Below are 13727 nucleotides of genomic sequence, written 5' to 3'. Positions count from 1 at the left end.
CGGGGCCTCTGGCCCTCTATGGATCGTGGCCGCGGGGCCAAGTTGGCCTGACCCCTTGGGGCCTCAGGCCCTCTGTGGGTCGCGGCCGCGGGGCCAAGTTGACCTGGCCCCTTGGGGCCTCTGACCCTCTATGGATCATGGCCGCGGGGCCAAGTTGGCCTGGCCCCTTGGGGCCTAAGATTATTATTTTTGCAAAAGTAGTTTTGCATGCGTCGCGGCCGCGGGGCCAAGTTGGCCTGGCCCCTTGGGCCTGGGCCCGGTAGGCCCGTTCATTAATCCACCTATGGATAGAACAATACTTAGCTTATTCACAGCAGCAACAGCGAGCAGTCCAATATATATATATATATATATATATATATATATATATAAATACATCTTCTAGGATTCATGTTAGATCAAATCCCCTTTGCCATCAGTTCCTTATAAACATCAACTTGTTAATTTATTGTTTATTTACATTTAATTCTTCCACATCACAAGGAAATAAGCAGCATCATTTATTTTAAGAAAAGCCATCCAAAATCGAGTAATGCAAAAATTATCCGGTACATTCCACTGTGACAAAGGGCCCTGACTCACGATTGCATCCTTCATCGTCCTGCTTCAATATAAAGTGCCGACTGCACAGCTACAGCTTGGATAAAAGCATAAAAAGAGTGACAACATTTTTTTTAACATCAGTGCAAACATTGGGGACGATTTGGCACGGAAAACAAAGAGAAAATCACAGAAAGTAAACTCCTATTCAACAAAGTGTTCATTTGGGATCAGTTCACCAACACTTGACTGATTTGATGTAACATGGAAACAATGAAACAGTGTAATGGCTGACAGCAGCTGCCTGTTATGTAACGTGAGGCACTTTCACTGTGATGGTTGATAAATATGTCGTCCTCACAGCAGCATGGGGACGCTGAGGATGGACGGCAGAAGGGAGAGCAGCAGAGGAGCCAATAGGGAGAAGCCAGATGAGGTTGAAGGCACGATTATTGTCGGGGTTGTGCTGGCTCTGAAGTCGACGAAGCCCGGCACATCCGCTCCTACGCGATCTCTGATCCACTGCTCGTACTCAGACACTCGGGCGTAGACTCCCGGTGTATCGGGCAGAGCGCATCCTATTCCGAAACTCACCACGCCGCCTTGGACCCACCGAGTTTCGTCAGCAGTAAAGTTACTCAGGCTGACCATGGGACCGCCTGAGTCGCCCTGCAGACAGGTAGAAAAATACCCGTGAAATGAAGTCGGCCGTTGCTGTCAACATTTGCCTTTTCGAAATATGGGACATTTTTCGGGAAATTAAGGATTTTCAGGTGTGTCACTTTAAGAAAAAACATGTGACCGATACATTTGTTGAGTGGTTTGACTGTGAAGGGCCGAACTGTGTTCATCAGGAAGCTTCATTCAAACCACGAGTGGCATCTTGTACTGAGGAGTGTCATGTTTGACATTAGCCTTTGTCGCCATCTTCGATCTAAATGGAACTAACATTCCAAAAATTCCAAAGTGCGGGATCGTTTTGCGCTCATGGCGACAAAAGAGGTACATTTTCTTTTTTTCCTGGTTACTGTTTGGCTCATTGACCAAAGTTGCATGTTTCAGGTATTTTCTGTTTAAAAAATACAAACAAAACTATTATATTTGCTGACTAGGTCAAATGTAGTGACCTTTTTATTCCAGCAGATGGCGGTTGACCAGTATGAAACACTCACCGGGGCCTCATTTAAACATCACTACTAACCACCACTGAAGTCAAAGCTAAGTTCAAAATGGCAGCTTCAAATTTGAGTAATATCTATACAATAATGGATATGTTATTTATCGTGCTTTACTGGTGTGCTTTTATTTTGAAGGCCTGACTTTTTACAGGCGGCAGGATGTGTGTGAAGCACAAAAATATTGGAACATTTAGAGAATAAGAAAGAAAGGCAAAATATGGGAGCCTGAAGTTAGCTAATGAATAATTCGAGAAAAGTCGTCACGTAATACCAGTTTTCTACCTCAGTGGGTGACTGTGACTGTTATATCTAAATGAAAATGAAAGTAAATAAAGGTGTAACGTCACCTGGCACGAGTCTCGTCCGCCCTCCGTGAGTCCGGCACAGATCATGTTGCTGGTGATGACGCTGTACGTCTCGCTGCACTGATCATTGGACACCACGGGAACGGCCACTTCCTGCAGCGTCTGCGGGGACGGAAGCGGCTCTGACAAGGAAATAAGAATATTATTTTTAACGTTTACTTTCAACATTCGCAAGAGGTTCTACGACTATTTGCTATTTTCATCCACGGGAGTGAAGCATATTTGTATTTAAAAATGTGTGAAGACCATGAAATGTGGAACCGTAGGGGAATGTGAAATTCCAGGAAAACCTGGAAGGTGATGAAAAGATGGAGCGGGGACCCCCTACCTATACATAAAAGTCAAATGGTGTTTTAGATTTAAACTGGTCCTATAGGCACCTTGTTATTGCGGAATAATTACTGCTGACCGATAGCTGGCACTGCTTACCACTGGCTATCTTAAATGCTAATGTAGTATCTGTTGCACTATGAAATAACATGTTATTTTTCCAGATTGTGCAAGGCTATACATTCATGTCTCTCTTAATGATAGGCAAAAAAAAAAAAAAAAAGTGCAGTTCCCCTTTAAGAGATGGTTGTGGGAGGAGATATACTGTATCATTTGCCCAGATCCTCCCTACAGGTATACATACTGCAGAACCTGTTGTGACGCTTGCTTGCACAATACAATTTGTTCAACGATAATCATCTGTCTCTTCCTTGATCCTTCGCACAACCACACCGCCCTTCAGCCTGGGAGAATTATTATTGTTTTCATTTGAACACAATGTTTTCATGTTACTCTCTGTGTCTCCTAGCCGTTCAGGCAAATCATATTGTCTACAAATGCATTTTCCCATCGATAAGGTGACATCATATCAAATAATATTATTTCGCTCATTCACGTAAGAGACTAGACGTATAAGATTTCATCAGATTTAGCGATTAGGAGTGACAGATTGTTTGGTAAACGTATAGCATGTTCTATATGTTATAGTTATTTGAATGACTCTTACCATAATATGTTACGTTAACATACCAGGCACGTTCTCAGTTCGTTATTTATGCGTCATATAACGTACACTTGTGCAGCCTGTTGTTCACTATTCTTTATTTATTTTAAATTGCCTTTCAAATGTCTATTCTTGGTGTTGGGTTTTATCAAATAAATTTCCCCAAAAAATGCGACTTATACTCCAGTGCGACTTATATATGTTTTTTTCCTTCTTTATTATGCATTTTCGGCCGGTGCGACTTATACTCCGGTGCGACTCGTACTCCGAAAAATACGGTATATACACACACATGTATATATATACATACATATATATATATATATATATATATATATATATATACACACACACATATATACATATACATATATATATATATTTATATTTATACACACACATATAAACATATACATACATATACATATATATACACATATACATATATATGCATATATACATATATATATATACATACATATATATACATACAAATACATATACGTATATACATTAAAAAAAAAAATATATATATACATATACATATATATATGTATATATATATATATATATATATATATATATATATATATATATATATATATATATATATATATATATATATATATATATATATACATATACATAAATATATACATACATACATATATATATATAGTCAAGGTTACTGTGGTTTATCCGTTATACAGTGCTCAATACCGGGGTAGAGCAGAATATACGTAAGGTCAGGAAAAAACACAGAGGCTATTTCATCCCTACAAGCCTGTTTCACAGGTTTCCCTGCTCTTCAGGGGATTTTATTATATATTTTATTGCGGAACAGGCTTGTAGGGATGAAATATATATATATATATATATATATATATATATATATATATATATATATATATATATATATATAGACGCACTGGGTGAGGCTCGCAGTAATCCCGCCTCCTGGTGGTAGAGGGCGCTAGTGATCCCAGAGATCATTCTTGCGACAACTCGGCTGCAGAATAAGTGACAACAAGCAGCAACAGTTAGCGATCGTTTATTTTTTCCTCTCGCCTGGACTTTTAACATGGAGGATTACATATCTAAAATAAAACAGTTTTCTAAACTGGACTTTCAATCGAAGCAGGAGGTAATAATTAAAGGAAGATCTCCATTGAGACAGAGAGACTTTTAAAACTGAAGAAAGATAAGGAAGACTAAGTAAAGGTAAGACCATAATAACGTTTTTTTTAATTAAATGTGCTTTTTTGTGTGCTACAGTTTGTATGTGTAAACTTAAAGTTAAGTTAAAGTACCAATGATTGTCACACACACTAGGTGTGGTGAAATTTGTCCTCTGCATTTGACCCATCCCCTTGCTCACCCCCTGGGCGGTGAGGGGAGCAGTGGGCAGCTGCTCCTTGGCGAGGTGCGACACACTGCCAGTCCGTCATCACGGTAAATACCAAGGTTCAGGTTGAGGCTAGCGAGCTGGGAGAGGAGGAAACTCCCGACGAGTTCACACGTTTCTGCTCCGTCAAAACTTCCCATAGTGACGTCAAATGTTGCATTGTTCTTTTTTTGCCATGGTGTGCTGTTGTGGATGAGAATGGAGTTTTTTGCGTGGATGATGATGTTTCTTTCGTTGCCTGTGATTGAGTCGTAGACTACGACTCAGAGCAGAAACGTGTGAACTCGTCGGGAGTTTCCTCCTCTCCCAGCTCGCTAGCCTCAACCTGAACCTTGGTATTTACCGTGATGACGGACTGGCAGTGTGTCGCACCTCGCCAAGGAGCAGCGAGAATACCAAGAAGCGCATATGCCAAATTTTCAAAGAGAACGGCCTACGGATCACGATTGAAGCCAACAAGCAAACCGTCAACTTCCTCGACGTCACTTTCAACCTGAGAAATAACAGCTACCAACCATTCACGAAATCCAACACAACACTCCAATACGTGCACCATGACAGCAACCACCCACCCACCACCACGAAAAGAATACCTACCGGAATTAATAAAAGGCTATCGATGCTGTCATCTAGCAAAGCTGAATTTGACCAAGCAACCCCCCCGTACCAAAAAGCCCTTGATGAAAGCGGATACAATTTCACCCTCACCTATGAACCCACGCCAGGAAACCAACCAAAAAAGAACAGAAAACGAAACAACATCATCTGGTACAACCCCCCAGACAGCAAAAACGTCTCAACTAATATTGGCCACAAATTCCTCACTCTGATTGACAAACACTTTCCCAAAGGCAACAGCCTAAGAAAAGTATTCAACAAGAACAACATTAAATTGAGCTACAGCTGTATGAACAATATACGACAAATTATCTCAAACCACAACAAAACAATTGCAAATGAGCCGTCGGACCCCAGACAGAGCGAACCCAAAACCAACAAAGGCTGCAACTGCCGTAAGAAACCTGATTGCCCTCTCAACGGGGGGTGCTTACAAACATCAGTTGTCTACCAATCTAAGGTAACACGCAAGGACATTAACACATCCGACACATATGTAGGATTAACCGAGGGAGAGTTTAAAACCAGATGGAACAATCACAAGGCTTCTTTCAGGAACCAAAACCTGCGGAATACCACAGAACTCAGCAAACACATTTGGGACCTCAAAGACAATAATGTTGAATATTCAATAACATGGCAAATTCTTGCATCCAGCACACCTTACAATAGTGGTAATAAAAGATGCAACCTATGCTTGAAAGAGAAACTGTTTATCATATACCGTCCAGACATGTCATCCCTCAACAAGCGCAGCGAAATTGTATCAGCATGCCGCCACAGACGGAAACACCTCCTATGTAACACATGAGCCAATCACCACGCCCCTACACCAGCCTGTACCCACCCACTCCGTGCCCTATATAAACCATGGTATGTGAATGCTCCCATTAAAATCTCCTGATGATTGAGGGAACCCCCTCATGAAACAGGCCTGTAGAGATGAAATAGTCTTGTGATTTTTTCCCCCCACACATACATATATATATATATATATATATATATATATATATATATATATATATATATATATATATATATATGTCAAAAAGTTTGAGGACCCCTGATCTATGGGTTCAACATATTTATGTTGGAATGCTTTGCCAAATGTAAAAAAAAAAAAAAAAAAAAAGGGAAATGATTAACCAAAAATATAAACAAGTACTTAAATAGCTAGTATGTGCAAGGCTAATGTGCAGTGGTTGATAGAGCAAAGCAAAAAGATGATGACGTGAGCATGAGTTAGCACATTCACAGTGTCAGATTAGTCCCACAGTTATTGCACAGCATTCATCACATTGATAGTATGAGGAAATAATAATTGTTGGCCGTCAGCCACATTCTGTGATGTCAGCTAAAATGTTTCGTATCTGTCATCCTCCCTCTGTCTGGTATCTGGGATTTTCATTTGGGCTCATTTGGTTTAAGACCCAAAGAGTTGGTAAAAAAAAAAACACCCCTGATTTTGGCCCCAAAATGGCCGTCTTACTGTTTGTCTATAATATGTGTTTCTCAGTCCCCGTGTACACTGTACAGCAAATTGGATTATTCGCCCTCAAAAAGTGACACAGATCGAAATTTATTTGTCAGTCTAAAAAGTATTTTTTTCGACGGCTGAATTTTCGGTGCATCACTGATCAATAGTGCGAAAATAATAATATATTCAGATTCTGAAGAAATAGCATTTGTTAAAGGACTGGAATTGACGCTGTGGCGTGTTTGCTTACATGTGAGTTGAAACATAAGCTAACGTTGATCCATGCTGATGTCCATGGCTCCTCTACTTAACATCCATAAAAATATTAGAACCCTTACAAGTATATATATATATATATATATATATATATATATATATATATATATATATATATATATATATATATATATATATATATATATATATATTCATAAATCATACATTATAAAAACACTAATTTTTAAGGTGTGGCAACTTTTATTTTATTTCATAGTAGTTAAAGCAACTTCCTTGTTCATTTACAGAATCGGGTCAACTTTCTTTTTGTCACTTTATTGAAGTGTGCATGCAAGTGACTTCGAGGCCACATTGGGGCCACATTGGGACATCATTGGGGCCACATTGGGGCAACATTGGGTCCTCTGCGCGTTTATACTGGAGTCTGATAAAGATCACATTGTAATTGCAAATACCCGATTTGGGCCAAGACTACGTTTACACTGCAGGCCAAAGTGGTCCAAATCGGATTTAAAAAAAATCTGTTTTATTTTCCAGCTGACTGTTTACGCTGCAAGTAAAATGTGATCTTTATCAGACTCCACTGGCCCCAATGTAAATCAATCAGTTAATCAAAGTTTATTTATATAGCCCTTAATCACAAGTGTCTCAAAGGGTTGCACAAGCTACAATGACATCATCGGCTCAGATCACAAATGTGGCCCCAAGGTGGGCTTGACGTCACTTACGTGCGCACTTCGATAAAGTGAAAACAAAGGAAGTTGACCAGGAGAAAGTAGCTACTACTAAAAAACAAAATAAAAGTTGCCATCTTAGATACACACAACTTAAGAAATGTGTGTTTTTCAACGTGAATTTTTTTTACGTGTAATATATTTGGGAGCGTCAATTCCGGTCCTTCAACAATCGCTATTTCTTCGGAATCAAAATACATATTTGAATATTACATATAGCCTATTATTTGCCCACTATTGACTCGTGATGCACTGAAAATGCCAGTGAAAATAGACTGTGAAGAAAAATCCACTTCCGCTGCGTCTTTCCCCCACGCACACGAATGCCGTAGCTCACACATACCTTCGTTCAGGTCGCATTGCGTTTAGACCGTAGTGACATTTGAAAAGATCAGATTCCAATCGGATTCTGGCTACCTCCTGATGTGGTCTGAATCTGATGTCAAAGGGGCAGATTTGAAGCACTTTGGAGCATTGGCGAAAAAGTTTGATCTGCGTCACTTGTGGGCAAAAAAATCTGATTCGGTGTACAGTGTAAACGTAGTCTCAAACTTTTTTGAGCGTCCTGATAAATTTGGTGACAATCGGCAAAACTGGTGGCAGAAATGATGTAAAATGTTCTATCACTTGCTATAGAACCTGTCACACACAACATGTCATACCCTATACCAGTGGTTCTCAAATGGGGGTACGCGTACCCCTAGGGATACTTGAAGGTATGCCAAGGGGTACGTGAGATTTTTTTTAAATATTCTAAAAATAGCAACAATTCAAAAATCATTTATAAATATAAATAAAAACCTATCTTTTTTTACAAATAGTTCAAGAAAGACCACTACAAATGAGCAATATTTTGCACTGTTATACAATTTAATAAATCAGAAATTGATGACATCGTGCTGTATTTTACTTCTGTATCTCTTTTTTTCAACCAAAAAGGCTTTACTCTGATTAGGGGGTACTTGAATTAAAAAAAAAATTCACAGGGGGTACATCACTGAAAAAAGGTTGAGAACCACTGCCCTATACAACCTGTCATACAATATAGAACCTTTCAAACACTATAGAACCTGTCAAACACTATGGAAAGTATCATATGCTATAGAACCTGTCAAACACTGTAGAACCTGTCAAACACTATGGAACTTATCACACGCTATAGAACCTGTCACACACTATATAATCTGTCAAACACTATAGAACCTGTCACACACTCTACAACTTACCACACACAATAGAACCCGTCATACACTATAGAATCCTGTCAAACACTATAGAACCTGTTAAACACTAAAGAACCTGTCACACACTCTACAACTTATCATACCCTATAGAACCTGTCAAACACTATGGAACTCATCACATGCTATAGAACTTGTCAAACACTATAGAACCTGTCACACACTATAGAAACAGTCACACACTATAGAACCAGTCACACACTCTACAACTTATCACACCCTATAGAACCTGTCAAACACTATGGAACTTATCACACGCTATAGAACATGTCAAACACTATAGAACCTGTCACACACTATAGAACCAGTCACACACTATAGAACCGGTCACACACTCTGCAACTTATCACACGCTGTAGAACCTGTCATACACTATAGAACCTGTCACACACTACCTGTCACACGCTATAGAACCTGTCAAACACTGTAGAGCCTGTCACACCTACTCAGTGGCCTAGTGGTTAGAGTGTCCGCCCTGAGATCGGTAGGTTGTGAGTTCAAACCCCAGCCGAGTCATACCAAAGACTATAAACATGGGACCCAATACCTCCCTGCTTGGCACTCAGCATCAAGGGTTGGAATTGGGGGTTAAATCACCAAAAATGATTCCCGGGCGCGGCACCGCTGCTGCCCACTGCTCCCCTCATCTCCCAGGGGGTGAACAAGGGGATGGGTCAAATGCAGAAGACAAATTTCACCACACCTAGTGTGTGTGTGACAATCATTGGTACTTTAACTTTAACACAATATAGAACCTGTCACACACTACCTGTCATACACTATAGAACCTGTCAAACACTATCGAGCATGTCACACACTAAGCAACTTATCACACGCTATATAATCTGTCAAACACTATAGTACCTGTCACACACTATAGAACCTGTCACACATTCTGCAACTTATCATATGCTATAGAACCTGTCATACACTATGCAACTTATCACACACTATAGAACCTGTCACACACTATAGTACCTGTCACACAGTATGCAACTTATCACACGCTAAAGAACCTGTCAAGCACTATAGAACCTGTCAAGCACTATAGAACCTGTCAAACACTATATAACCTGTCACACACTACCTGTCATACACTCTAGAACCTGTCAAACACTATAGCACCTGTCACACACTATGCAACTTATCACACGCTATAGAACCTGTCAAATGCAATAGAACATGTCATACACTATAGAACCTGTCAAACACTATAGAACCTGTCACACACTACCTGTCATACACTATAGAACCTGTCAAAACTATGCAACTTATCACACGCTATAGGCCCTGTCAAACACTATAGAACCTGTTACACACTATAGCTCCTATCACACACTATAGGACTATAGTACTTACCACACACTCTAGAACCAGTTACACACTAAAGATCCTATCACACACTATAGACCTGTCACACACTATAGACTTATCACACACTACAGAACTTATCACACACTATAGAACTTATCACACACTATAGCACCTGTAACACACTATTACCTCTCACACTATTATGTTAGATCCACTATGGACTGGACTCTCACAATATTATACTAGATTCACTTGACGTCCGGGGGAGGGGGGGACACTCGTGATTTAAGGCTATATAAGTAAACATTGATTGATTGATTGATAGGCCCTATCACACACTATAGAACCTGTCAGACAATATAGTACCTGTCAAACAATATAGAACCTGTCACCCATTATAGAACCTGTCAAACCCTATGGAACCCTATGATTTATGTTCAGAGCAGTGAAATACTAAATCTTTCACCGAGCGTGTGCAAACTTTGGTGAGTATTTCTGTAAGTTAATGAATAATTAAAAACTTAGCAGTTACGGCTCGGTCAATACGAGAATGAGTCAACATTGGTATTATAAGGTTTCACGTACCCCCACTGCCAATGGTGCCCCATCCCGTGACGATAAAGTTGGTTGCAGCTGGGATGTCGCTGCCATCGGCGGCGAGGCACACGGGCCTGATGAAGTTGTTGAAGATGACGGGCTGGGAGAGCCGCATCAAGGCTATGTCGTTGTCGTTGGTAGTAGGGTTGTAGGCAGCGTTGACCATGAGTTGGGCCACCGTACGCCGCACCAAGTTATCGTTGGTCCCTTCCTGGGTTTGGAGGCCCAATAAGACCTCAAGGTTGGCTGTCACAGAACTGAGAGGACATGGAAATGCATCTTTACAAGCAGTCAGTACAGTGTGATCAGTCAGTGTAGCGTGATCTTTACGTTGGGAAGCAGTGGGCGGCACACAGCACATACTGGCTGTTGATCAGAGACCCGCCGCAGGTGTGAAACCCGTTTCTGTGCAGGCTTATCTGCCAGGGCCAACCTCCCGGAATGGCGTCTCTACCTCCCACGATGCGGGTGACTGCCACAGTGCCGCAGTCTGTCACCAAGATACAGAACATAGTATTAGCGAGTTAGCTGGCGCTAGCACCGGGACTTTGTGTTGACATCTAAACACTGTGTGTAAGTGTGTGTGTGTGTGTGTGTGTGTGTGTGTGTGTGTGTGTGTGTGTGTGTGTGTGTTCAAGGGTATGACTCAGCATGTTCTTATTGTCATAAAACACAGCTCACCAGCCAGCTGCCCAGCGCCACCTGCAGGACAGACAGAAAAGCAAGTAAGTAAGTAAGTAAGTACATTTTATAAATAAAGCACTTTTCACAGATAAAATCACAAAGCGCTATACAAAACATAGGTGAAGTAAAACAACAATTCCATTTAAAACAACAGGGGCAACATCATAAAAAGGATACAAAGTGGATTCAAATTGATAGTTAAAAGGTGCATTAACTAAAAGTAAACTAAAAAGAGAACTTTTCAAAGGTTTCTTAAAAGTGTCAACACAGTCAAGATGACGGAGGGACTGGTGCATGTTGTTCTAGAGTCTGGGAGCTATAGCCTGGAATGTCAGGTCTCCACGGGTTTTAAAACGAGTTTTTGGGATCTTTAGAAGACCCTGGCCTGAAGACCGGAGGCTGTGCCCTGAGGAGTAGGGGCATAGCAAGTCACCATGCAATGCACGGAATGTCAGGACTAAAATCTTGAAATCAATGCGGAATTTAACTAGAAGCCAATGAAGACTGAATAAAACGGGGGTGATATGGGCTGTTCTGGGCGCAACGGTCAAAAGTCTGGCAGCTGCATTTTGTACAGTCTGAAGTGTCCTGAGCGTTGACTTGTTGAAGAGAGTGAAAAGAGAATTGCAATAGTCAATGCGAGACGAAATGAACGCGTGAATGATCATTTCGAGATCCAATTTTGACAACAAATTTCTCACTTTAGAAATATTTCAGAGATGATAAAAACAGTTTTTGGTCAGTTGACGACAGTGACCCTCCAAAGACGTGGACTGATCGAACACAACCCCAAGGTTTCTGAGGCTGCTTTTAACAGATGCACCCAGAACACCAAGGAAGTTCTTGATCAAGGTCAAAAAAAAAAAAAAAAATGAGGCATGTTAGCGTAGGGCGTCATTTCTTGGCATGGGAGGCAAAATACCATTCTAAACAGGAACTTGCAGCAAGGTGAGTCAGATCTCACAATGAAGATTAAAGAAGTTATGCTGTTGTCATTGCGGTGGATTGATAATGACGGTTTAAAGAAATTTTTTTTTTTTTTTTAAATAAACAACTTCCTGCTGGGACACTTTTTTTTCCAAGAGAGAAAAAAGACATGATGAGTAAAAACTTTGTTCTTGCAAGCTTATTTAAAGTTGACCATCAAATGTGATCACCATTTTAATACAACAAACACATTCTATTCTTTTTCTTTTCTATTCCTACATAGTGTGAAAAGAAAATATATTATATTGATTTGTATCAAATATATTACAATAATCATGGAGAAAACATTGTTATCAATTGTATGATGCATGTACATGTGTTAAAACTATTCCATTCTATTCCCAGTATGTTTTAGGATACATTTTAAAATCATTATTTTTGTTTTTAAAGCCATCAATGGTCTGACCCCAGCATACTTGGCTGATATTTTAACTGTTCGACAAAAAACATATTTGTTTCAATTGGCTTTTAACAGACAATTGCTATAAGTATTTATTATTACTGTTTTAACATGTGTGGTTTTACTTGCTTTTAACTTATTTGTCCTGTAAAGCACCATTGTGATGATGTAAGGTGCTATACAAATAGACCTTGATTGATTGATTGATTCTATTATTTTGTATTATTTTGTATTATTTTTTATTATATTCCATTTCACATCTATTCCATTCCATTCCTGTTCAATTCTATTCTATTCAATTTCTATTCTATTCTATTTTACTCTATTACATTTCTTTTCTATTCTCTTTCTACATACAGTGAAAAGAAAATAAGTTATAATATTTACTAGTATTAAATATAGCATAATAATCATTATGAAAACATTGTTAATAACTGTATGATGGACAGTATATATACTGTATGTGTCCAAACTATTCTATTGAAGAATAAAGAGACAGTCGAGCCTATGGTCATTTGTCTGATTTTGTTCAAATCAATCATAAAGAGAATATGTTTTGTTTTATCTCAAGCAGAACTCACCTGGAACCAGTAAAACCAGGAGCAAGAATCCACACCAGCCTGAGTGCATGTTGAGATTGACAAGGAAGTACAGAGTGCACCTGCGCTCAGGAGTGGTGCTTTTGTATCCTCGATCTGCGGGCCAAACACACCCAGTGAGCTCCAATCACTAATCATCACAGAGCATCTGTGGAAACACACATCACAAACATTCCGCACACAATAGGACCTGTTAAACACCATGGAACCTGTCGTACGTTATACAACCTATCACACGCTATAGACCCTGTCACACACGACCTGTCATACACTATAAAACAGGGGTCACCAACCTTTTTGAAACCAAGAGCTACTTCTTGGGTACTAATTAATGCGAAGGGCTACCAGTTTGATACA

General features: G+C 39.8%; 1 protein-coding gene across 1 annotated transcript; it reads right to left on the bottom strand.

Annotated features, from left to right (window-relative positions):
• Positions 1-437: 437 nt before the first annotated feature.
• Positions 438-13497, bottom strand: LOC133620231 (prostasin-like). Its single transcript, XM_061981535.2, has 6 exons — positions 13353-13497; positions 11382-11402; positions 11031-11190; positions 10689-10957; positions 2066-2205; positions 438-1209 (listed from the first exon to the last, which is right to left on the bottom strand). The coding sequence occupies exons 1-6, from the start codon at positions 13399-13401 to the stop codon at positions 898-900; spliced, it is 951 nt and encodes a 316-aa protein (XP_061837519.2). The 5' UTR covers positions 13402-13497; the 3' UTR covers positions 438-897.
• Positions 13498-13727: the final 230 nt, after the last annotated feature.

The sequence above is a fragment of the Nerophis lumbriciformis genome, linkage group LG24 (assembly GCF_033978685.3).
Source record: "Nerophis lumbriciformis linkage group LG24, RoL_Nlum_v2.1, whole genome shotgun sequence".
NCBI classification, from domain to species: Eukaryota; Metazoa; Chordata; class Actinopteri; order Syngnathiformes; family Syngnathidae; genus Nerophis; species Nerophis lumbriciformis.
The sequence above is the reverse complement of the archived record's forward strand: the minus strand, read 5'-3'. Positions and strand labels throughout refer to the sequence as shown.